A 26308-nucleotide genomic window follows, 5' to 3' on the forward strand; every position below is an offset into this window, starting at 1 on the left:
CACTTCATTATTTTCCAAAATTTTATCTTCTATATCACCTGTTCTCTCCTCCAGTACTTCAGTCCTCCTTGTGATTATATCCAGTTTTGCATCTCAGTTATATTATTTTTATTTCAGCCTGTCTGGTTTTTAGGTCTTTTATATTTGCAGCAAGAGTCTCTCTGGTGTCTTCTATGCTTTTTTCAAGTCCAGCTAGTATTCTTAAAACCATTGTTCTAAATCCTTGTTGAGGTATATGCTTATATCTGTTTTTGCAAGTCCCTGGCTTTGATATCCTCTGACCTTTCTTCTGGGGAGAATTCCTCTATAATTGTTATTTGGGCTAAATTTCTGTCTCTTGTGTGTTATGGAAGCTTGTTATGTTTCCTGCAACTCAAAGTACTGCTATATTTAAAAGAAGATTTGCATTGTCCAGGGCCTGTTCATTCAGGAAATGTTTCTGATGCTATGCTCTGTGTACTCTGCTGTTGTGTTTTGGCTGCTCTTTCCCACAGGTTAGTCCTCTGCAGAGTTCCTCCTTGTTGTAGTGAGGAGTATTTGGACCTTTATGTAGGTGTTTTTTGATCTGTTTGTTAGAATAAGCCTGGGTGTGGGGAGCCTGATCCAAAATAGAGAGTAAGGAAAAAGGAATAAAAAAACTAAAAAGTCAAAAAACTGTAAGCCTGATTCCAAAAGTGGCGGGTGGCAGGGGGTGGGAGAAAAGAAAAACAGAAACCTGATTTAAAAAAAAGAGAGAGAAAAGTAAACAAAAAAGCATACTAACAAAATCCTATAAAGCCTAATTCCAAAGGAAAAAGAAAAAAGTATAAGGAAAAAAATTAAAATATAGCCTGGTCTTATTTTCACCAGAACTGAAGAGATGTTTTGAAGCACTGATCAGTAAACTCTGTGCATGCAGCACGCTGCCTTTGCTGGTCTTCTGGGGCAGAGGCCTGCTGCAGGGAGAGTCTGCAGGGAGAGTCACTCCTGCCCCAGTAAAAATGCACTTGCCAAGCACAGGAGGTATGGTGTTTGACTTAAGAGGTTCCCACCTCCACTGAGACTGCTATGCTGCTCTCTGATGTCCCACTTTGTTGGTGATAAGGTAAAAATGGCACCCCACTCTCTCAACCCAGACAAGGACTCTCATCCCCGCCCCCCCAACCCGCTGCTGCTATTCAGGAAGCCCTCACAGAAAAGCAGGGCTGTTTAACACCACAAGTCTCCTGGGTTTTATCTTTGTCACAGCTGGGATTTAAAATTCCATATCTTAAAGGAGCCAACACAGCACTGACCCACTTGCTCATCAGGAATAAAGTTTTGCTGCACTGTGACTAGTGACCTTTGTCCCCAAAAAACCACCCCACACCTGCTCAGTGCATGGAATCTTATGGTGTGGCACCTGGAAAAGCAGTGTCCTGGTTATCCACCCGCTCTTGCGCACTTTGTGCCCTGCTGATGAAAGGCCACATGTTGGCGCCTACAGGGTCTTTTGTACTTGAAGAAGCAATGTACCCTTTTCCTGTTGTATCCCAGGAAGGGGAACGATCCCTTCCAGTGCAACCCAAAAGATCCCTACACAAGTTTTTGTGCACTCTTGGACCAGAGCCCTCCTTTTCCCCAGGAGTGTGAACCAAACCTCTGGTGAAAGTCTCATACTTCCAAAACCTCAGAGAACACACTCTTTGCAAAAATATACTGCAACACTCAGTTCTCCTGGCTCCCCAGTCTGTGGTCTGGAGAGGTTTTCTTCCTGTGTGAACCCAGTGCCACACTCTCTCAACCTTTTTCTCTTTCTCTATCTTTCCTCTTCCCGCAAAAAGGGTTCCCTCCCCTCTGCCACATCCAGTTTTTCTCTCCCCCATTTCACTTCCATGCACCTCCCACCTGGCACACTATTTCCCTCCAAATGTGGAGATCCTTCTTCCAATCCTCAGATCAATTTGCTGGGTGTTCCAAGTGATCTGACCTCAATGCAGCTGTGTTCAAGGGACAAGGAAAGCCTGGGGTCCTCTTACTTCTCCACCATCTTAACTTCTATGGATTCTTCTATGGACATTTTATTCTTTTTTTTTTTTTTTTTTTCTTTCCCAATTTATTTATTTTCAGAAAAACAGTATTCATTATTTTTTCACCACACCCAGTGCTCCATGCAAGCTGTGCCCTCTATAATACCCACCACCTGGTACCCCAACCTCCCACCCCCCCGCCACTTCAAACCCCTCAGACTGTTTTTCAGAGTCCATAGTCTCTCATGGTTCACCTCCCCTTCCAATTTACCCAAATTCCCTACTCCTCTCTAACGCCCCTTGTCCTCCATGCTATTGGTTATGCTCCACAAATGAGTGAAACCATATGATAATTGACTCTCTCTGCTTGACTGATTTCACTCAGCATCATCTCTTCCAGTCCCATCCATGTTGCTACAAAATTTGGGTATTCATCCTTTCTGATGGAGGCGTAATACTCCATAGTGTATATGGACCACATCTTCCTTATCCATTCATCCGTTGAAGGGTATCTTGGTTCTTTCCATAGTTTGGCGACTGTGGCCATTGCTGCTATAAACATTGGGGTACAGATGGCCCTTCTTTTCACAACATCTGTATCTTTGGAGCAAATACCCAGGAGTGCAATGGCAGGGTCATAGGGAAGCTCTATTTTTAATTTCTTGAGGAATCTCCACACTGTTCTCCAAAGAGGCTGCACCAACTTGCATTCCCACCAACAGTGTAAGAGGGTTCCCCTTTCTCCACATCCTCTCCAACACATGTTGTTTCCTGTTTGGTTAATTTTGGCCATTCTAACTGGTGTAAGGTGATATCTCAATGTGGTTTTAATTTGAATCTCCCTGAGGGCTAATGATGATGAGCATTTTTTCATGTGTCTGATAGCCATTTGTATTTCTTGATTGGAGAAGTGTCTGTTCATATCTTCTGCCCATTTTTTGATGTGTTTGACTGTTTCGTGTGGGTTGAGTTTGAGGAGTTCATTATAGATCCTGGATATCAACCTTTTGTCTGTGCTGTTATTTGCAAATATCTTCTCCCAATCCGTGGGTTGCCTCTTTGTTTTTTTGACTGTTTCCTTTGCTGTGCAGAAGCTTTTGATTTTGATGAAGTCCCAGAAGTTTATTTTCGCTTTTGTTTCCTTTGCCTTTGGAGACGTATCTTGAAAGAAGTTGCTGTGGCTGATATCAAAGAGATTACTGCCTATGTTCTCCTCTAAGATTCTGATAGATTCCTGTCTCACGTTGAGGTCTTTTGTTCATTTTGAGTTGATCTTTGTGTACGGTGTAAGAGAATGGTCGAGTTTCATTCTTCTACATATAGCTGTCCAGTTTTCCCAGCACCATTTATTGAAGAGACTGTCTTTTTTCCACTGTATATTTTTTCCTGTTTTGTCGAAGATTAATTGACCATAGAGTTGAGGGTCCATATCAGGGCTCTCTACTCTGTTCCACTGGTCTATGTGTCTGTTTTTATGCCAGTACCATGCTGTCTTGGTGATCACAGCTTTGTAATAAAGCTTGAAATCAGGTAAGGTGATGCCGCCAGCTTTATGAATGAAAAGGGAGAGATCACAACTAACGCCAAGGAAGTAGAAACAATCATCAGAAGTTATTACGAACAGTTATATGCCAATAAGCTTAGCAACCTAGATGAAATGGATGCATTCCTGGAAAAATATAAACTACCAAAATTGAACCAGGAAGAAATCGACAACCTGAATAGACCGATATCTAATAACGAGATTGAATCAGTGATCAAAAACCTCCCAAAAAACAAGAGCCCAGGACCTGACGGATTCCCTGGGGAATTCTACCAAACCTTCCAAGAAGAAATAACACCTATTCTCCTGAAGCTGTTTCAAAAAATTGAAGCAGAAGGAAAACTTCCAGACTCTTTCTATGAAGCCAGCATTACCCTGATCCCCAAACCAGGCAAGGACCCTACCAAAAAGGAGAATTTCAGACCAATATCACTGATGAATATGGATGCTAAGATTCTCAACAAGATCCTAGCCAACAGGATCCAACAGCACATTAAAAAGATTATCCACCATGGGGGCGCCTGGGTGGCTCAGTGGATTAAAGCCTCTGCCTTCGGCTCCGGTCATGATCCCAGGGTTCTGGGATCGAGCCCCACATCGGGCTCTCTGCTCAGCGGGGAGCCTGCTTCCTCCTCTCTCTCTGCCTGCCTCTCTGCCTGCTTGTGATCTCTGTCTGTCAAATAAATAAACAAAATCTTAAAAAAAAAAAAAAAAGATTATCCACCATGATCAGGTGGGATTCATCCCTGGGCTACAAGGATGGTTCAACATTCGCAAATCAATCAATGTGATACAACAAATTAATATGAGAAGAGAGAAGAACCACATGGTCCTCTCAATTGATGCAGAAAAAGCATTTGACAAAATCCAATATCCGTTCCTGATTAAAACGCTTCAAAGTATAGGGATAGAGGGAACATTCCTGAACCTCATCAAATCTATCTATGAAAGACCCACAGCAAATATCATCCTCAATGGGAAAAAGCTTGCAGCCTTCCCATTGAGATCAGGAACAAGACAAGGATGCCCACTTTCACCACTCTTGTTCAACATAGTATTAGAAGTCCTAGCAACAGCAATCAGACAACAGAGAGAAATAAAAGGTATCCAAATTGGTAATGAAGAAGTCAAACTCTCTCTCTTCTATGGACATTTTAGAATCTCATGGAACCTAGCCTTTTCATTTTACAGTTGAAAAAACTGAGTTGGCCAAGTACCTTAGTAACTAAACAATCTTAAAAGCAAAATCTTTCCCATTCTTAATCCATTGTCTTTTCTACTACACCCAAACATGTGTACGTATCCCAAGAATTCTCTGGGACAACTTTTGTCATACGCATTTTGATTCTGTTCTCTGACCAAATATAACATACTTAATTATTAGCATTTATTTAAAGCTTTTTGAGTATAAATATCTTACTAAATAAACTAATTTACTTGTACTATCATTGTTTGCTTCCTTATTCTTATCAAAACAAGAGTTTGAATCATTTGCTGCCCTTTTTGCAAGTGTGGATTTTCATATTATTTAAATGTGTTTTGTTCTTTTTTTTTTTTAAGATTTTATTTATTTATTTGACAGAGAGAGATTACAAGTAGACAGAGAGGCAGGCAGAGAGAGAGAGAGAGAGAGGGAAGCAGGCTCCCTGCTGAGCAGAGAGCCCGATGCGGGACTCGATCCCAGGACCCTGAGATCATGACCTGAGCCGAAGGCAGCGGCTTAACCCACTGAGCCACCCAGGCGCCCTAAATGTGTTTTGTTCTTTTGAAGTAAAGGCCTTATTTTGGATGCAGAATTGTATTGACGGGAAAAGACTAGCAGCCACCTTTCCTTCCCCTGTGCCACAAACATTAATAAATTTATAAAGCAAAATATAGGATCTTGTTTCAGCTTCTCGTTTATTTTAGAATTCAGATTACAGGTTGACTTGGCTGATAATTTGTCTTGATAGGTTACTTTATTACTAGGATTAAAGACATGAAAGAAAATTTTAATCACTTTCATTTAAATTGAGCTAACCTTAAAATGATCCCCACACATACAATTTCATATTATGTTGGGAGCACTCTGAAATAAATCGAGAAAATAATACTCTTTAAATATTATTCAACACAGTGGAAAATAAGAAGAATGTCAAAGTAAGCTAATCATTTATATAACAAATAGAGTAGACTTTTTTCTACTATGTTGCCAACATGGTTTTAAATAATATATGGTTTGATATTTAAAGATATATTCAAAATGCTTAATGCATTATTAATAGGAATATTCCTTCTCATTTCAAATGATGCATGAACATTATGTAAAAATTTTACTATATCCATGCACAAATAAATGTACAGTGTTCATTTTTGGTAACAAAACATAAAAGAATTATAATTTCACAACATATTTGATAATACAAAATAATAAGTACAGAATTGTAGATTTAATCATAAGAATCTTAAAAATAATATTGAACCTTCCTCCCCATACCCTCTTCCTAGTTTCAAATGTAAAATAAACAAGATCATTACCATGCAGAATGTTTAGGAGACATTTCCACTACTGTGTTCCTAGTGGTGACTGGGCAGGAATTAGGCCTCTTTACCCTATTACATCCTTCTCACCAAAACAGTTGGTTTTTACCTCTATTCCTATAATAGAGCAAGGAAAACTCAAAAGAGAAAGTGGAATATGCTATGACTTTTTTATAAAATTTTTAGTAAGGAAAAAAAACTTCTAAGACATAGTTGTCAAAGAACTAGTATATTCAGCAAAACAGAAAGCATCAGAAGATGAGTATCCTGAAGTCATTAAAGCCTAATAGATACTTAGGTATTGAAATGACAAAAAATATTGTATCATCAATTAAAACAAGTAATAGAATTGACAGGAGAAATCTGTCATAAAAGTCCTGTTTCATGACTATCTACTCACAAAGCCTAAACATATTAAAGCAGATTTGATTCACTTTGTGTATTTTTGGTCCTACCTCATGCTTTCCAGCATTACCATGTCTGATAGTAACCAGCAGCATCTTAAAGAAATATAATTTTTCTGTTTTGATCATATTTATATCCTTTGACAATATATGTTTCTTATTTGTGAAATTGTTAAGGCCCTGGCACTTTGGAGGCTCATCTTTAACCACATAACTATATTAATACTGTGTTTATATGAACACAATTAAAAATCAACCTGTATGTTATTCAAAATCTGAAACAAAATTAAGTAAACTGATGTATGTATTCATAATTCTGTCATTTTGTCCTTTAAAAATGAATATTTTAAAGAAATTAACTATACATTTCACATGTTAATGTGATAATATGTTATTCATTTTTCCTCATTTTTAAAAATAATATAGCAGTGGTCCCCCATTGTCATACTTTGGTTTATGAACTTCTTTTAAAAAGCTGAAGAAATTAAATATTTTCATTCATGCCCTCTTTATATATATATATCACCATTTATTTTTAAAGCCTGAGTTTTATTTTCTTGGAAAGCCTAATTTGGCTATTGTATTAGGTTTTGTTTAAGATTCAAATTATTTCTGTGTCAATAATTTCAGTATGTTAATGATGTGTTCTGAAAAATATAGAGGGATATATTTCATATATTACAATGGAAGTAAGGAAATGCTATTTCAGTAAATGGTTTTTTATTTTAGCAAGTGTATTTCCAGTTTTATATGAATCACAAAAAATGTAGTTTAATATGTGAATACATTATCTGTCATATGTCTCACATGCCTGTTGACAAATGTGATGGGGAAGATGTTACTTCTACTTAAATTCTGGGTCTTTTAGCAAAAAATTCAGTTTTAAAGGCTCTGTACAGAAATCTTTCAGCCTTGTGTTGCCAATGTTAAAAGTTAAATCCTTGAATTCTATTTAGAACTTTCTAACATTAATTAGTTGTATGACTTGTGATATTTATATCTTGCTCATGCTATAGCCATCCATGAGTAAATTCTCCAGATGGTGGAAGGAGTCATTTGACTTATTCCCCATTTGAGCTGTCATGACTTGTTCTACTCTGTAATTCAGAAATTACTGATTTGTTTTTGTTATTGAACTCAACAGTTCCAGGTTATAGATCTAAATACTCTACCATTCTACTTATATATTTTTCTCCATCTATGGAGTAACATTCTTCAAATCCTAAATTGTTACTTTAATTTTCCGTGACCAGATGTTTCGGTGTTTCCTACTGTAAGCGTTAAGTGTGTCCTGGAAGTGAGAACTCTAAAGAAAAATCAGTGTGTCCTTCTAGAAGTTACTCATCTTTTTTTACTCTATTGCCTCCTTCAAAGCACAGTATACCACTGTCCTAAGTACACACAACATACCGTAGTGATAAAGGATGTTTAGAGAGATAATGTACTCCATTATGGTTATTTACTGTTTTACAGTATTTTCCATATTCTTCCCCCCACATTTAATCCTCTCAATGACCCTTTGCAGTAGCTAAATTATGTTCCTTTTGATCATTTTACAGATAAAGAAAAATAATACAGAGATAATGAGTTTCGTGAAAACTAGATCATTCAGTAGGTGGTATGGAATAACTGGATTAAAAAGTGCAGTAGAATCATAACTCATAGCTAAAGCCAGAATAAATTCAAGGTGAATCAAAGACCTAAAAGCAAAAATAATGTCCCTAAGTCTATGAATTTCAGAGTTCTTTTAACTTATAAGGAAAACCTAGATGCTATAAAGAAAAACATTAATAAATCACAGACAAAAGAATAGTTTTCTTAATGTAGAATGACTCCTGCAAATTGGCAGGAAAAAGACCAATAACATTTTAATAAGAAAACCAAAAATTAAAACCACTATGAAATATCATTTTCACTTATCAGAGTGGCAAAAATCGGAATATTTGATAATTCATTTATTGGTACAACCTCTGTGGTGAAAATGCTCAAATTATAGTCCAAAGTATACACCTAGGGTTGGGAACTTCTGCATTTCTTTCAGGGTGTCCATAAGGTCAAAACTATCTGCATGATCATATTTAGATCCATTTGGCCTTTTTAACATTCTTGACATCAGCTCTGATAATCTAAATGCAATAGTGAGTAAAGCTGCATGCCATTTAGCACAATCTAAAGCAGTAGCACCACATTTTATTAGCATGCATTGTATTCTTCACCATTACACACTCATAGTGTGACTGTCATGACTTGTCATGTCACGACTTGTTCTACTCAACTAGTATTCATTTAAGCAAACTCTCTAAGAAATAATGTGACTATGAAGAAGTCATGCTGATGGAAGGATCAGTCTCTGAACTTGGACACATTCCTTAAAGAAGACCCAGGAATTAATAACTTTGTACTTAAAATTTCCTTTGGGTGTGAAGTTGGACTCTCAGACAGCTTTTCTATTACTTCCTCTAGATACCAAAAAATAACACTGACAGCACAAGGAAGACATTCTCTGATAAAGTTCTCCATGCCATGACCATATCTAAAATATTGTTGATAATTTATACTAAAAGGTATGATTAGGAATTATCACGAGTTTGTTGTATGTTTATTAGATGGCTTTTTGCCAGCATTAAATATCAGCCACCTCATAGTTGAAATACTTGTAGGAAATAGGAAGCTACTCAGAAGAAAGGAAGTAGGAAAAAATAAAAGTGTAAATCAGAATCTAACCTGAGTATTTTGCTATGGGGTAAAAATGAAGGGCAGAGACTTAGTAATGGTCTTCTAATTTGTCCCCCCATTAATTGGCAGTAAAATGGCTTGGCTTTTAATGAAGTCTGTGATCTTCCTAGATCCTGCTTATAAATCATATTTTGTATTTAATTCATTCTTACTTGGCTAGCTGTTTTTTTTATTTATCTTTAACTATGATATATGTTGATGCCCTTGATAAGACTTTTCCTTTCCAAGTATTCCTGCCTAGAGTTTCATCTCTCTCTCTCAACTTCTTTCTCAATAGTCCGAATCTATATACTGTCAAATTGCAGATGTTCTCCATACTTCCATTATTCAACTATTTTTACTTAAGGTTTTACTCCTCTGTGTAGGGTTTATTATCACTAATGATATTAATTGTAAGGGTCATAAGTAACTAAACCATGAAATTAAATTTTAAAAGTTTATTTTTCACTATGCTGCACCTTTTATTTTTCCTTGCTGTGGTAAACTTCCATTGACTAGATTTTCAGCCCACTCATCCTAAAATTATTTTTTCCCTTTTGAATATATTACTGAAGATAGGATAGGCTTGATAAAATTTTATATTTCCTTAATATATAAGCCTACATGTGAAAGAGTATTTCTCTATAGCTAATCTTTACTCTCTTCTTCAAACTGAGGGCGCTTGTCTCAGACATACATTATATGTTAATATAGCAAATGAGTGAATGAAACAACACAAAATTTAAAATCTAAATGACTATTCAACTATGCATGTCACTATAGCAATTTAACTCTAGGACATCAAAATCTTAAACCTTATCAGGTAAGGGGCAGTAGGTAGGAGAGACCATTAGAGGAATTGATTCCAGGTTCTTCAGTAACCTCTTTTCTGAAGGTCTTTGCAAAACATTGTGCAGTTTTGTGAGGTTTTTTTTTTCTTTTTTTAAGATTTTATTTATTTATTTATTTATTTATTTATTTGAGAGAAGGAGAGAGAACAGGAGTGGGGGTAGGGAGCTCAGTGGGACAAAATTCCAAGACCCTGGGACTCCTGGGTGGCTCAGTTGGTTAGGCTGCTGCCTTTGGCTCAGATCATGAACCCGGGGTTCTGGGATTGAGTCCTGCATGGGGCTCCTTGCTCGGCGGGGAGCCTGTTTCTCTCTGTGCCTCTGCCTGCTGCTCTGCCTGCTTGTGTTCTCCCTCTCTCTCTTTGTCTGACAAATAAATAAATAAATAAAATCTTTAACCAAAAATAAAAGAATTCAAAACCCTGAGATCATGACCTAAACCAAAATCAGACACTTGACCAACTGAGCAACCCAAGCACCCCCATCGTGCAGCTTTTCAAAATCCAGTCAGCTGGAAATGACATCTATATTCTCTTCGTTTGCCTTTTTATTGGTAAAAATTTATTGATGGCTTTTAAAAGCCAAGGTGCTGAGAGCTTTAGAACTTTTGAAGTTGATACTATGTAAAAGATATTTAAGAGAATGTGTGAAGATAAATTATATGTAAAGACACATTTAAAATAAGCCATATAATAATGAGTTACTATTGACATGCTTGTTTTTCTCCTGCAGCAGCAATGATAATTATGTAAATAAGTCAAAAGCCACATTGTTTAAAAATTGATGATTTTAACATTAAAGCCTGAACTGGGGTTTTTTTCCCAACATTGGATAAATATTTAACTACAGAAAAGTGAGCAATTTAAAACAAGACACAATCCAGGTAATAGATGGCAAGGGCCAGAGTAATTGTTTTAATTGAATCACATTTATAACAAAGTCATACATCAATTTCTTTCATTTACCCAGATTGATGCAGACTTTGAACAAATAGGAAATGTAATCTGCCATACAAGAACACTTTATTTTGTAGCTGTTAATGGACTCTTGAAATTTTCTTTTGGCAGATGGAGATGGACACATGGATCACTTACTGCCAGGCTGTGAAGATAAAAACTGCCAGAAAAGCATCATTTACTTAGCAAGATCTGGAACGAAACAGGTATATCAGCTTGTTTTTTAATGTCAATACAGTTACCTTCTTAAAGAAAATCTTCAGAAATTAGAAAAAGTATCTGAATAAGCAGAACACAGTGAAACCCTATACAAATTATTAACTTCCTCATTTTAATTTAATGAAATAAATTTGAATATTTTTGTGTTTATTTATTGAGAGGGAAAGCACTGTTATAATCATTTCTGGTGAAGAAGACCAGTCTTAGTCCTGTAATTAAATGACCCATTAGCATTTTACAGGCTAGGAATATTGGTAAATGCACTGTAACTATAACAAAAGGTTATGGAGAAGAACATCACATCTGTTGTCAAGGCTAATCTTGTCTTTATTTGTGCTAAATAGATCTGTTTCATTCTTTCAAACTAACTTTTTACCTATAGCTTATGGATAAAGAGTTTAGAATCCACAGATTACTATGGCAGTGATAGGTTGTAACACTGAAAATTTTTCCTTATTGTTAGTACTACCAGAGAAAACCAGTATTATTATAGTACTGGAATTACTCAGTTTTGCTTTCTGTCTTAGGGTAAGAAATTATTGCCCTTACAGGAAACCACATTTTATGGTAAAACACTAAAGAAAAATCTTCATACAGTCAATAGTCTAAAAACATTTAGCTTCTGTACCTATAAATTTTATTATCTTAAGCTTTTTTAAGTTTTTAATCACTGAAAACATGAGATCAAGTAACACCTAATCATGTTTCATAGGTATAAGTAAACATAGTAATTATAGCCTGGCTTCAAGCAACAGACTACTGTAAGAATATTTTCAAATTATACAGTCATCTCTCTCTAGGAAGATAAATGTCACAGTTCTTTGGTGACTATTAAGGATGTCATATTAATAAAGAATCTTTTTACTTTTTAGACCTTAATACATTTACCTTAATAAGAACACTTTATCCTCACTAATAAACTGTCAACCTTTTCAGAAGTTTGTGATAACAGCATTTTGTGAAATTTCCCATCTTCTTCCAAAACAAAACCAACTATTTTTTCAAAGTCAAATGAATCATTAAAACATTTTGATGATAAATAATATTTTTTTGCTCTTAGGAAAGATTGAAAAATTAATCTAAGATGTAAATGAGTTTTTTTAAACAGTTATTTCCTATAAATATGTATTTATTGTTAGCTTTATTTTCTCTTTTTCTTTGGCAAGTTATGCTTTCTTTGGAAAACCTAGAATATGTTTGGGGTGCCCAATGTACTAATCCCTTTTCAAGAAACCATTTTTAATATCATTTGACTTAAAGCCATATAGAGTCACCTGCTCAAAAGAAACCTGTTTAGCCTGCTGTCATTTCAAGCCAGCTGCGCTGGTTTGAACATCTCTAGGGTGTGTGCCAGTATTCATACTTTTAACTAATTTTAGGCGTATCTATAATTTTAATGGTATGATTTCCTCTCTTCAGATTTTTACTTTGCATTAGCTTGAGTGGATTAGGGTACTCAAAAGAGAAATGGATTTCCAAAAGCTCTTTTTGAAATCAACTTTATTCTCTCCGGTCTCTTCATTATAATCAATATAAAAATAAAGAACTTACTAAGCTATTTTGGTGACAAAGCTCATCCCCCTGGACAGGCAGAGCTTCTTCAATGCTGGTGTTCTCAGGGAACCTCAGAACTCTTGGCTCTGAAGATATTGACTGAAGTCATCATCATGTATAAAAGGCAAAACAGGGGAACAAGGGAGATTCTATCATCTTCCTTCTTCCTAAGCTGATCCTTCTGAAAGGACATCAGTACTAGATAATATTACAGTTTGCTCTCATTTAAAAAAATATTCATTTGCTGGGGCCTACGTGGCTCAGTGGGTTCAGCCCCAACTCTCGGTATCCACTAAGGTCATGACCTCAGGATCTTGAGATCGAGCCCCCTGCTGGGCTTCATTCTCAGCAGGAGTCTAATTGAAATTCTCTCTCTCCTTTTCCCTCTGTCCTTCCCCCTTATTCTCTCTCTCTCTCTCTCTCTCTCTCTAAAATAGGTATCTATTTAAATTTAATAGGTATCTATCTAAAATAGGTACCTATCTCTCTAAAATAGGTAAATAAATCATTAAAAAATATTCTTGAAATTACATTTCCACTCAATACAGCTTTAAAATGGGGAGAGTCAACTATAGGAATCAGCATCAATTCAAACCTAAGATTCTGTGATTTTGTGAAAATTTTTCAAAGACTCTATTGTACCAGTTCAAGGAAAAATGATTACTGATGAAATTTAAATGGCACTTTATTTTTTCTAAAGTATGAATTATCTGTTCATCAAAGTAAATTATAATATCCTTAGATTGTAGAGATAAAGAAGTTTAAGTAAGATGATGCTTATGAAGACTTTTAATAGATTGTTTTGCAAATGGTGAATTTTTTTTTTTTTAAGTAACTGTAAAATCTAATCTTTTTCCTCTTATTCCGTAGTGGGTTCCAGTCCTACAGGAGTTCAGCAACAAGGGCACACTCTGGGGTTTTGTGCCATTTGTGCATGAACAACGACCAACTGAAATACCACTTCCAATTACCCTTCATATTGGAGACTATAACATGGATGGCTATCCAGATGCACTTGCCATACTTAAGAATACATCTGGAAGGTATGGAAATTAAGTCAATTGAGAAATATTTGTGGAAATTCTTTGGTTGGATACTTTGTTAACTGAATAGCTCCTAAATATGGTAGAGTACCTTAAATAAGGAACATGATAAGTTTGGTTTCTAATTGCTTATGTCATAACTAAATTTCCAGTGGCTTAGAATACCTGTTCTTTTCCACAAATTTATTTTCTGTAGAACAGAAACAAAAATTTGAAAAATGTTTTTCATTCAAAAATAGTTTATTTTTAGAAGGCCAAAATTTTTTTCTTTAAAAAGAGTACAATTTAATATTCAATTCAATAAATATTAGCTGAGCCTTTTTTATGTGTAATTACACACGATCCCTACAGTCAGGAAGCTTCCATTCTGGAGATAAGAGACAAGCTGGAAAGCAAATACTGAAATATCTGTATTACATTCAATAATAGAGGCACATACAGAGGACAGAGTGATTGTACTCTTTGTTTTTTGTGTGATTATTTTTCCTGGAAATAGTTGAAATTTTATTTCCTTGTTGGTTTAATTTCTGTATGTGAATATAGTTGATACACAATGTTACATTAATTTCAAGTGTACAACCTAGTGATTGGGCAAGTCTATACATTATGCTGTGCTCACCACAAGTGAGCATAATTGTGCCACACAAGCACAGCATAAGTGTGCAGCTACCATCTGTCACCACACAACACTATTACAATTCCATTAACCAATATTCCTTATACAGTCCTTTTTTTATTCCTGTGACTTACTCTTTCCATAAAGGAGGCCTTATCTCTTACTCCTTTTCACCTGTAAGGCCAAAATTTTTAAAACCAAATAACCCAGTTACATTTTCAGACTGAAAACCATCATGCTTAAGAGTTGAACCTCGGCTTCAGTCTGAGTCCAGCCACTTATCACCCATCTGACCTTAGGCACAGTACATGAACTCATCTGTAAGACAAGAGTAATAATTGTATCTGTCTCTTGCAGTTGTAGTGAAGATTAAACGAAGTAAAAATAAGTGAAGGAATTAGTGAGTACCCAGCTCGCATAGACTTTTAGTGAATATTGCCTTAGTGTTGTTTGTTTATAACTGCACAAAAATTCAAACATGATTATTGATATTATTCATATACATAAAATGTATATTTACTACATTATCAGTGATTTTGAGTGCTGCAACTCCTTTTTTTCCTTAAGGACAGGTACCAGTAAATAAACCAACATGGTTAAATTTATAATTAGACTGACTCTTTGCAGATTCTGTTCATAAGATTCTTCCTAAATTTTTCTACCTTATTGTTTTCTTCCTATGATTAATTATATTTTTTGGCCCTTATTCGTTACTATCTCCTGCATCATTATCTACATAGTTTTTCCTTTGTGCATTAATTCACTCTGGAATTAATGATGATTCAGCTTCACATTTCCTACCAGGCACATGATGCAAAACAACTTCCCTGGCGCGGGGGGGGGGGGGGCGGACGACAGATATATTGTTGCTTTTAACACCAAACAATGTCATCTAGAAATCTGATTTTTAGAGGAACATATATTATTAGTGAGTGTCCCTAAATATTGTAGAAAATTATGGACAGTCTGTACTTAAATTTTCTAAGGATTTGATTTGAAATTATAATTGCTCTAAGTTATATATGTGGAATTTTCAAGGGACATGATCATCATGCTTCATAACTATGTGTCTGAAGCAATTTTTTAAATTTAATTTTACTTTTTCAGCGTTCCAAGCTTCATCATTTATGCAAACACTCAGTGTTTCATGTAATATGTTCCCTCTTTAATACCCAGGACCAGGCTCTCCCAACCCCTAACTCCCTCCCATCCAATACCTTCCCTTTGTTTCTCAGAATCCACAATCTCCCGTGGTTCGTCTTCCCCTCCAGTTTCCCCCAAATCACATCTCCTCTCCACCCAGTGTTCTCCATGTTATTCCTTGTGTTCCACAAGTAAGTGAAACCATGTGATAATTGACTCTCTCTGCCTGACTTATTTCACTCAGCATAGTCTCCTCCTCTTCCATTCTTTTGTTGTTACAAAAGTTGGGTATTCATTCTTTCTGATGGAGGTGTAATATTCCATTGTATATATGGACCATATCTTCTTTAGCCTTTCATCTGTTAAAGGACATTTTGGCTCTTTCCACAGTTAAGCAACTGTGGCCATTGCTGCTATGAACACTGGGGTACAGATGGCCCTTTTGTTCACTATATCTGTATCTTTGGGGTAAATGCCCAGTAGTGCAATTACAAGGTCATAGGGTAGCTCTATTTTTAATTTCTTAAGGAATCTCCACACTATTTTCCCAAAGCGGCTGCACCAACTTGGATTCCCACCAACAGTGTAAGAGGATTCCCCTTTCTCCACATCCTCTCCAATACTTGTTGTTTCCTGTCTTGTTGATTTTGGCCATTCTAACTGCTGTAACATGGTATCTCAATGTGGTTTTGATTTGAATCTCCCTGATGCCTAATGATGATGACCATTTTTTCATGTGTCTGTTAGCCATTTGTATGTCTTCTTTGGAGAAGTGTCTATTGATGTCTTCTGCCCATCTTTTGACATAATTATCTGTTTTGTGGTTGTTGAGTTTGAGGAGTTCTCTATAGATCTTGATATCAGCCCTTTGTCTATAGTGTCATTTGCGAACATCTTTTCCCATTGCATGGCCTGCCTCTTTGTTTTGTTGACTGTTTCCTTTACTGTGCAGAAGCTTTTGATCTTGAGGATGTCCCAAAAGTTCATTTTTACTTTTGTTTCCTTTGCCTTTGGAAACATGTCTTGAAAGAAGTTGCTGTGGCCAATGTTGAAGAGGTTACTGCCTAATTTCTAAGATTTTGATAGATTCCTGCCTCACGTTGAGATCTTTTATCCATTTCGACTTGATCTTTGTGTATGGTGAAAGAGAATGGTCAAGTTTCATTCTTCTATACATAGCTATCCAAATCTCCCAGCACCATGTACTGAAGAGACTGTCTTTTTTCTACTGTATATTTTTTTCCTGCTTTGTTGAAAATTAGTTGACCATAGAGTTGCAGGTCCATATCTGGGCTCTCTACTCTGTTCCACTTGTCTGTGTGTCTGTTTTTGTGCCAGTATCATGCTGTTTTGGTGATCAAAGCTTTGTAGTAAAGCTTGAAATCAGGCAATATGATGTCCCCAGTTTTGTTTTTCTTTTTCAACATTTCCTTAGCAATTTGGGGTCTCTTCTGGTTCCATACAAATTTTAGTATTGTTTGTTCCAGCGCTTTGAAAAATGCTGGTAGAATTTAGATCAGGATGGCATTGAAAGTATGGACTGCTCTAGACACTATAGACATTATGACAATGTTTATTCTTCCATGAACATGGAATGCTTTGGCATCTTTTTGTGTCTTCTTCAATTTCTTCTGTGAATGTTCTATAGTTCCTTGAGTACAAATCCTTTATCTCTTTGGTTAGGCTTATTCCCAGGTATCTTACGGTTCTTGGTGCTATAGTAAATGGAATTAGTTCTCTAATTTCCTTTTCTATATTTTCATTGTTAGTGTATAAGAAAGCAACTGATTTCTGTGTATTGATTTTGTATGCTGCCACATTACTGAATTGCTGTATTAGTTCTGGGAGTTTGGGGGTGGAGTCTTTTGGATTTTCCATATAAAGTATCATGTCATCTGCAAAGAGAGAGAGTTGGACTTCTTCTTTGCCAATTTGAATACCTTTTATTTCTTTTTGTTGTCTGATTGCTGTTACTAGGACTTCTAGTACTGTGTTGAACAACAGTAGCGAGAATGGACATCCTCATTGTGTTCCTGATCTCAAAGGGAAGTCTGTCAGCTTTTACCCATTTAGAATGATACTCACTGTGGGTTTTTCATAGGTAGATTTTATGAAGTTGAGGAATGTTCCCTCTATCCCTATACTTTGAATCGTTTTAATTAGAAACGTTACTGTATCTTGTCAAATGCTTTCTCTACATCAATTGAGAGGACCACGTAGTTCTGCTTTCTTCTCTTACTGATTTGTTTTATCACATTGATTGATTTGCGAATGTTGAACCACCTGCAACCCAGGGATAAATCCCAGCTGGTCATGGTGGATAATCTTTTTCATGTACTGTTGGATCCTTTTAGCTAGGATCTTGTTGAGAATCTTGGCATCCATATTCATCAGGAGTATTGGTCTGAAATTTTCCTTTTTGATGGGATCTTTGCCTGGTTTGGTGATCAGGGTAATGCTGGCTTCACAGAAAGAGTCCAGAAGTTTTCCTTCTGTTTCTATTTTTTGAAACAGCTTCAGGAGAATAGGTATTATTTTTTCCTTGGATGTTTGGTAGAATTTCCCCAGGAAATCTGTCAAGACCTGGGCTCTTGTTTTTTGGGAGGTTTTTGATCCCTGCTTCAATCTTGTTAGTAGATATTGGTCTATTCAGGTAGTCAATTTTTTCCAGATTCAGTCTTTATATTTATTATTTTATCTATTTAGTTTATAGATTTCTAGGAATGCATCCATTTCTTCTAGGTTGCTTAATTTATTGGCATATAACTATTGATAATAGTTTCTGGTGGTTATTTCTATTTCCTTGGTGTTAGTCGTGATCTCTCCCCTTTCTTTCATAATTTTATTAAGTTGGGTCCTCTTTCTTTTCTTCCAAACTTTTTCTTGTGGTTGTGTTCCAGGTTCAAAGCATTGTGGTCTAAGAATATGCAGGGAATAATCTCAATCATTTGATAGTAGTTGAGCCTTGATTTGTGGGCCAGTATGCGGTCTATTCTGGAGAAAGTTGAATGTGCGCTCAAGAAGAACAAATATTCTGTTGTTTTAGGGTGGAATATTCTGTATATATCTATGAAGTCCACATGCCCCAATGTGTCATTCAGTGTTCTTGTTTCTTTGTTGATTTTCTGCTTCGCTGTTGCTGAGAATGGCATGTAAGATCCCCTACTATTAATGTATTCATTTCAATAAGAGTCCTTATCTTGATTAACACTTGGCTTATGTAGTTGGCTGCTCCCATATTGGGGGCATAAATATTTACAATTGTAAGATCTTCCTGGTGGATAAACCCTTTAAGAATGATGTAGTGTCCTTCTGTATCTCTGACTGCAGTCTTTAGTTTAAAATCTAACTAACCTAATATGAGAATCGCTACCCCAGCTTTCTTTTGAGGCCCATTGGCATGAATGATACTTCTCCTTTCCTTTACTTTCAGTCCCAATGTATCTTTGGGTTCCAAATGTGTCTCTTGTAGATAGCATATGGACAGGTCCTGTCGTTTTATCCAATCTGCAACCCTGTGCCGTTTTATGGCAGCATTTAGGCCGTTCACGTTCACGTTCACGTTCACGTTGAGAGTGATTATTGAAAGATACGTTTTTATTGACATCATGTTGCCTGTGAAGTCCGTGTTTCTATAGATTATCTCCATAAATTTCTGTTCTGTGACTCTCTTGGGTCTTTCTTCTGTTATAGAACCCCCCCTTAATATTTCTTTTGGTGCTGGCTTTGTGGTCACATACTCTTTTTTTTTTAATTTAATTTAATTTATTTATTTTCAGCATAACAGTATTCATTATTTTTTCACCACACCCCATGCGCCATACAATCCGTGCCCCCTATAATACCCACCACGTGGTACCCCAACCTCCCACCCACCCGCCACTTCAAACCCCTCAGATTGTTTTTCAGAGTCCGTAGTCTCTCATGATTCACCTCCCCTTCCAATTTCCCTCAACTCCCTTCTCCTCTCTAACTCCCCAGTTCCTCCATGCTATTTGTTATGCTCCACAAATAAGTGAAACCATATGATAATTGACTCTCTCTGCTTGACTGATTTCACTCAGCATAATCTCTTCCAGGCCCGTCCATGTTGCTACAAAAGTTGGGTAATCATCCTTTCTCATGGAGGCATAATACTCCATAGTGTATATGGACCACATCTTCCTTATCCATTCGTCCGTTGAAGGGCATCTTGGTTCTTTCCATAGTTAGGCAACTGTGGCCATTGCTGCTATAAACATTGGGGTACAGATGGCCCTTCTTTTCACGACATCTGTATCTTTGGGGTAAATACCCAGGAGTGCAATGGCAGGATCATAGGGAAGTTCTATTTTTAATTTCTTGAGGAATCTCCACACTGTTCTCCAAAGAGGCTGCACCAACTTGCATTCCCACCAACAGTGTAAGAAGGTTCCCCTTTCTCCACATCCCCTCCAACACATGTTGTTTGCTGTCTTGTTAATTTTGGCCATTCTGACTGGTGTAAGGTGATATCTCAATGTGGTTTTAATTTTAATCTCCCTGAGGACTAGTGATGATGAACATTTTTTCATGTGTCTGATAGCCATTTCACATATTCTTTTAAACCTTCTGGTCTTGGAAGCTCTTTATCTCTCCATCCATTTTGAATGTCAGCCTTGCTGGATAAAGTATTCTCAGCTGCATGTTCTTCTATTTAGTGCCCTGAATATGTCTTGCCAGTCTTTCTGGATTGCCAGGTTTCTGGACAGGTCTGACATTATTCTGATGGACCTTCCTCTGTACATAAGGAATCTCTTCCCCTAGCTGCCCTCAGAAGCTCTTCTCTAAAATTATGATTCATCAGTCTCACAATTAAGTGTCTCAAGGTCTTTCTAGATTTGTTGATTTTGTGGGGTATTCTTTCTGCCTCTAGGACATGAACACTGGTTCCATTCCCCAGATTGGGAAAGTTTTCATCCAGAATTTGTTCACCTATATCTTTAAGTCTTCTGTCTTTTTCCACCCCTCAGGGATCCCAGTAATTCTGACGTTGGAATGTTTCATGGCATCATTTATTTCCCTAAATCTGTTTTCATGGCTTCTAAGCTGTTTGTACCAGACCTCCTCCTGATCCTTTTTCTCTTCTCATTTTGTCCAAATCACTGATTCTATCTTCTGCCTCAGTTACTCTAGCTTTTAGAGTATTTCAATTAGAATGGATCTCATTGATAGCAAATTTAACTTCTGCCAGATAGGCTCTCACTTCTGCCCTTTGAGATTCTATGTTGTCACTAATGGTTTTCTCCAACCTAGCCATTGCCTGGGTAGTGTACCCTTTCCAACATACTGTTTATGTCCATATCCAATAGTTCTGATGGAGAGGGCACAGTCTCCGAATTTTTCCTCTGTTGGGTGTTCCTCCTCCTAGTCATTTTGATGAGAGCTGGTTGAGGGGATGGGTAACTAAATATATCAACCACAGTCCAGGCAAGGTGCACCCCAGAATGTTTCAGAGCAATTAGAAGTCACCACCAAAAAGAAAGAAAAAGGATAAAAAAAGAGACAGAGAGAAAAGAGAAAACCTAGCCAGAATGAGCCCCAAAAGTAAGATTTATAAGGTATATAAATAAAAACAGACAAACAAAAAGACCAACAAAAGTAAATGGTAAAGAAAAAAAGAAAGAACCCAGCTAAAATGAACCACAAGGATAAGTTTTATATAATACCAGAACAAAAACAAATATACAGAAACACTGACAGAAGAAGAAGATGGGAGGGTGGTTCTAAATCCTCGATGTGGGTGAGGAAAGTTATTTTAGTTCTTCCTAGGTGTATTTTGATATCTTTGGTAAAGGACTCAACTTTCCAGAGATAAAGGGTGGTTAAAATTGCTTTATATATAGGGGTAGTATTGATTATGGAAAAAGGATTATCTTGAAGCTTGTATCTGTAAGTATATTTTTAAAGAATAGAAAAAAAACCCACAGCTATATGTATGAAAAAAGTTCAAGTTAAAATGTTGCTATAAATATGTTGTATTAAACTTCTAGTTTTAATGGTAAGTAAGTTAAAAAAGTTAAAAAGAACTAGAATTGTGAGAATAAATTAAAAGTTGTATCTATGAAATATACAGGTTTTAGGGCAATACTGGGAGCTTCTTATATTATTTTCCCCTGATGCTGGGGTTTTACAGTTTTATGGGGACCACGTGGTGGTTGTCCTCTCATTCTTTTGGCTTGCCTTCTGGGGGAGGGGCCTGCCACATTGTTTTTTGGTCATTCTTGCTTGGATTGAGTACTGCTGCCCCAGGGCTCTATGGAGACTGGTTTTTCAGGCTTTTGTTCTCTGGAGGTTTTTGTTCTTTGGTGGCTTTTTTTTTTTTTTTTTTTTTTAAGATTTTAATTATTTATTTGTCAGAGAGAAAGAGAGAGCACAAGCACACACAAGCAGGCAGAGTGGCAGGCAGAGGCGTAGAGAGAAGCAGGCTGCGGAGCAAGGAGCCCGATGCAGGACTCCATCCCGGGACCCTGAGATCATGGCCTGAGCACCCTGAGATCATGGCCTGAGCCATCTCTGGTGGCTTTTTGCAGCTTTTTGGAGATGTAATGGAAAGCATACTGCACCCAGACCTCTGCCTCAGAGAGAAGCCTCAGTCTGCTCCCTTCTGGGTGGTCCAGAACACACAGACTCCGCCTCTGCAAACTTTCTGAACAGCACAACCTCCCACAGGTGTTGTGCACCCCCAGCCACTACCTCAGTGGTTGCCTCCACCGAGGAATCCCGACCACAAGTAATGCTGGGTTCTCCCAGGCGAGGGCTGAGAACATCCAGACCCTTGGCTGGTGGCAGGAGACCAGGGTCCTAAAGAGTGCCAGCTGACACCCACACCAAGCTGTCTCAGAGCTGTCGCAGGTGCAGGCAGGAGTGTGCTCACTGTCCACGGTTGCTCAGGGTGTGCAGATTGCAGGAGACTGTCTCCCTAGAGAGCACTAGCTGGCACCCACTCCAGAAGCTCTCACATGTGGGCAGGACTGAGCAGTGGTGCAAGCAGTGGACTGGAGGCTGTGCTGCACTCTGTCTGGCACAGTTGGTCGCTGGCAGTGGCATCCTGGGTCTGTGGGCTTAGGCCTGTGACCGCCTGGTTCCACCAGTAACCCCTTCAGATCTTTTGATGTTTTTGAATGCCTTCAACCAGACTCTAAGCTAATGCTGGTCCCCAACCACAGGGCACTTTCATATTGGGGTATTACTTTCCAATGGATCACTTCGGTGGCTCCCTCCCTCTTCTGCTTATCCTCCGATATCCATCTGAGCATTCCCACTCCATGTTAACTCTCCACTGTTGTCTTCTGCCACCATAGAGATCCAGAAGTGTATAATCTTACATCTCCGGCTGATTTCATGTGTGTTCAGAGTGTTCTGGTAGATATTTAGCTCACTTTAGGAGGCAGTTGAAACAGGGTCTCCTATTTCATCGTCTTGCCCTTCCCACTGTGTGAAGCAATTTTAATGTAAAATGAAACCTCTGAACTGAATGTATTATTCCTTTTAAAGGTGTAGTGGCACATGAAAACAAGGAAACTTAAAATTATTTTATTCTGGACATTAATTCTATTCAATAGAACAAGGAATTGCATCTGAAATTCATTTTAAGTCTATGATTAGTCATCCTTAGAAGAATATCCAAACAATTAATGTTTTGGTCTTAAGGGTCTTTTTTTTAAACCTAGTGAGTTATTTTGTTGTTGTTATTACATTTTAAGTCCCAGTATAGTTGACATACTGTGTTCTGTTAGTTTTAGGTGTATGATATAGTGATTCAGTAACTCCATTCATCAGCTGGTGCTCATCACAAGTGCCCTCCTTAATCCACATTACCTGTCTCTCCCTACTTCCCTCCCGTTCCCTCTGGTAACCATCAGTTTGTTCTCCATAATTAAGAGTTTGTTTCCTGGCTTCTCTTCTCTCTCTCTTTCATTTTCTTTGCTCATTTCTTTTGTTTCTTAAATGCCACATTGAGTAAAATCATACAGTATTTGTCTTTCTCTGACTGACTTACATTACTTACCATTCTACACTCTAGCTCCATCCATGCCATTGCAGATGGCAAGATTTCATTCTACTGAGTAACAGTCCTTATATATTGTCATAAAGTTTTTATCAATATTTTCTTTTTTTTAAGATTTTATTTATTTATTTGACAGAGAGAGAGAGAGATCACTAGTAGGCAAAGAGGCAGACAGAGGGGGGTAAGCAGGCTCCCTGCTGAGCAGAGAACCCGATGCCAGGATCGATCCCAGGACCCCAAGACCATGACCCAAGCCAAAGGCAGAGGCTTAACCCACTGAGCCACCCAGGTGCCCCAGGAGGACCATTTTTTTTTTTATAAGCATTTTATATGTAGAGGGCAGCACACTTCATTAATTACAGAGAGTAGTGAATGATATATGAATGTGTATGCTTGTCTTTCCAGACAGACCATATGATAAATTTCATTACTTACGTAGTTTTGCTACCAAGATAAATTTCAATAAGCCTTCCCTAAATAATCAATGAGTACATTGCCAATTTTTGCATTAAACTATGCATTATAGAGTAAAGTAAGCTTTTTAGTTATTGAATCATTAACATATATAGTTAACTTTTATAAATGGTGGAGGAGTACTGGGAATAATATAAGTATATTACATTTATAAAAATCCATTTTATTTCATTTAAATTAGCTTCCTTACTAGAATAGTAGCTGCAGTTTCATGATCTCTAAAGAACAGTAACAGTGCTCCTTCATAAAGCAGAAACATGAAAGATTTTGAACTTCTATTTTTGTAATTCTTATCAGCTATATGAATTAGACTAATGGTGGTAGACTGGCACTATGGAATCCATTTCACAGGATGACAGAATGTAAAATGACTCTCCTATTTGTCCATGAACAAGGCAGCACTTCGGTGTTTGCAATCTTTAGATAAGCTATCTAGCTGATCTCCTGCTAGCTGAAGTAGTCTCAGCCTGCTACTTCTCCGCCATCTTGACTCCTCCCCCAAGGCAGGACTTAGATTCAGACGTCTCTTAGGTATGTATGTACTTGTGTTCAGATGTATTAATTAAAGAAGAAATAAAATATACACTTCTTTCACTACATTATGTATCCCATAAGTTTAAAAGAAAAGCTTATTTCTAAATGCAGCTTAGAAGAGAAAGACAAAACCATGGACTTTGGATTCCAGTTTAAATGCTAGTGTGCCACTTAGGAGTTGTTTCCTTCAACAAGGTATGTATCCTATCTATGTATCTCCAAATCTATGAGATAAGAATAGTTATGCCTGGGACGCCTGGGTGGCGCAGTTGGTTAAACGACTGCCTCCGGCTCAGGGCGTGATCCTGGAGTCCCGGGATCGAGTCCCACATCAGGCTCCCAGCTCCATGGGGAGTCTGCTTCGCTCTCTGACCTTCTCCTCGCTCATGCTCTCTCTCACTGTCTCTCTCTCTCAAATAAGTAAAATAAAATCTTAAAAAAAAAAAAAAGAATAGTTATGCCTTCCCTACAGATTTCTTGTGAGGTTTTCATGAAATACCATTCCTTCCCCACTTCCCTCTCAAGCTAACCTTATTAAGAAGCCTGTATTTAAACTAGCCTGTCAAGAATATGAATGTTGACTTTAGTTCCAAAAGACCTGTTAGCAGCTAGGTAGCTTCTGACGATGTTATTGTCAGGGAAAGAACTGATGGCTAACTTTGAACCACAACTCCTAAGCCCAGCATGTTTATGTGTTAGAAATTTAAAATATATAAGTTAAAACCTATCAATCTAAGCATATAATGTAAATATTTTTTTTCAAATCTAAGTGGTTTAGTCAGATTGGAATCTTTCTCAAAAGACAACATATTTACTAAGAAAACAATAGTCTCAAAATTCTCTCTGATAGTTTGAATACTCCACCTAAAGGTAGAATGGTTTCCCAGTTTTCAAAGGAAAATAAGGGAGAGTTTAAAAGTATTAGCAAAAAATTTTCTTCTATTGACTTCAAGAAGTAACTTGAAATTTTTCCGAGTCTTTGCAGATCCTCTATATGCAACCTTTTTTTCTTAAGGCTGATAGATAAATGCTACAATGGGTCACTGTTTTCAGTGTTGTTACACATGAATTAAAGGAACAACAACAAAAAAAAAATTAAAGGTCTGTGGAAGCAAGATCTATCTTTTTGTGTAAATCTATCACCCTTTCTCACTTTCTTCATTTAGCAAAGGGAAAGGTATAGTCATAAAGAATAGATAATGGAAATATATATTAGCATTGTTACCCATTGTCTTTGTATCTTTGTCATTAAATTAAATCTCAATAGAATTTTTAAGAGCTAGGGGTGTTTTGTTTTGTGGTTGTTTTTTTAGTTTGTTTTGTTTTGTTTTGTTTTGTTTTTTACAGAGGAGAGGCTTGATTCAGACCAAGTGTATTCTTCATCCCCAATATCCACAGTATGCAAACATATCAAATGTAGACCAGGCAGCAAAGGAGCAGGGCACATGGGATGAGAATTAGATTTGATGAAAAAGATTTATTTTAGAATCCTGACTTTGGGTCATCCTTTCCTCATCTGTGAAATGAAGCAAATACTTAAGCTATGTTACAGAGAAGTTGTCAAAGCAAGATAATATATATGTAAGAGGAAACTACAAAATGTTTTATTAAGCTAAGCCTTTATTTTAATCTTTATTTGTTGGTAACAGTTTTTTATTACTGAAAGTAAATATTTGCAGTGTTTAAATTTATAACATTTAGAAATTGCAATATTGACATTTG

The 26308-nt window shown here is 37.0% G+C and overlaps 1 protein-coding gene across 1 annotated transcript in view; it reads left to right on the forward strand.

Moving 5' to 3' along the window:
• The window catches only part of ITFG1 (integrin alpha FG-GAP repeat containing 1), a 297293-nt gene that overhangs the window by 130923 nt on the left and 140062 nt on the right, over positions 1 to 26308 (forward strand). Inside the window, exons 9-10 of the mRNA XM_044256211.1 lie at positions 11086 to 11180; positions 13618 to 13790. Of these exons, the coding sequence (XP_044112146.1) occupies positions 11086 to 11180; positions 13618 to 13790 (268 nt within the window). The remainder of the gene's footprint in view (positions 1 to 11085; positions 11181 to 13617; positions 13791 to 26308) is intronic.

The sequence above is a fragment of the Neovison vison genome, chromosome 7, assembly GCF_020171115.1.
Source record: "Neovison vison isolate M4711 chromosome 7, ASM_NN_V1, whole genome shotgun sequence".
NCBI classification, from domain to species: domain Eukaryota; kingdom Metazoa; phylum Chordata; class Mammalia; order Carnivora; family Mustelidae; genus Neogale; species Neogale vison.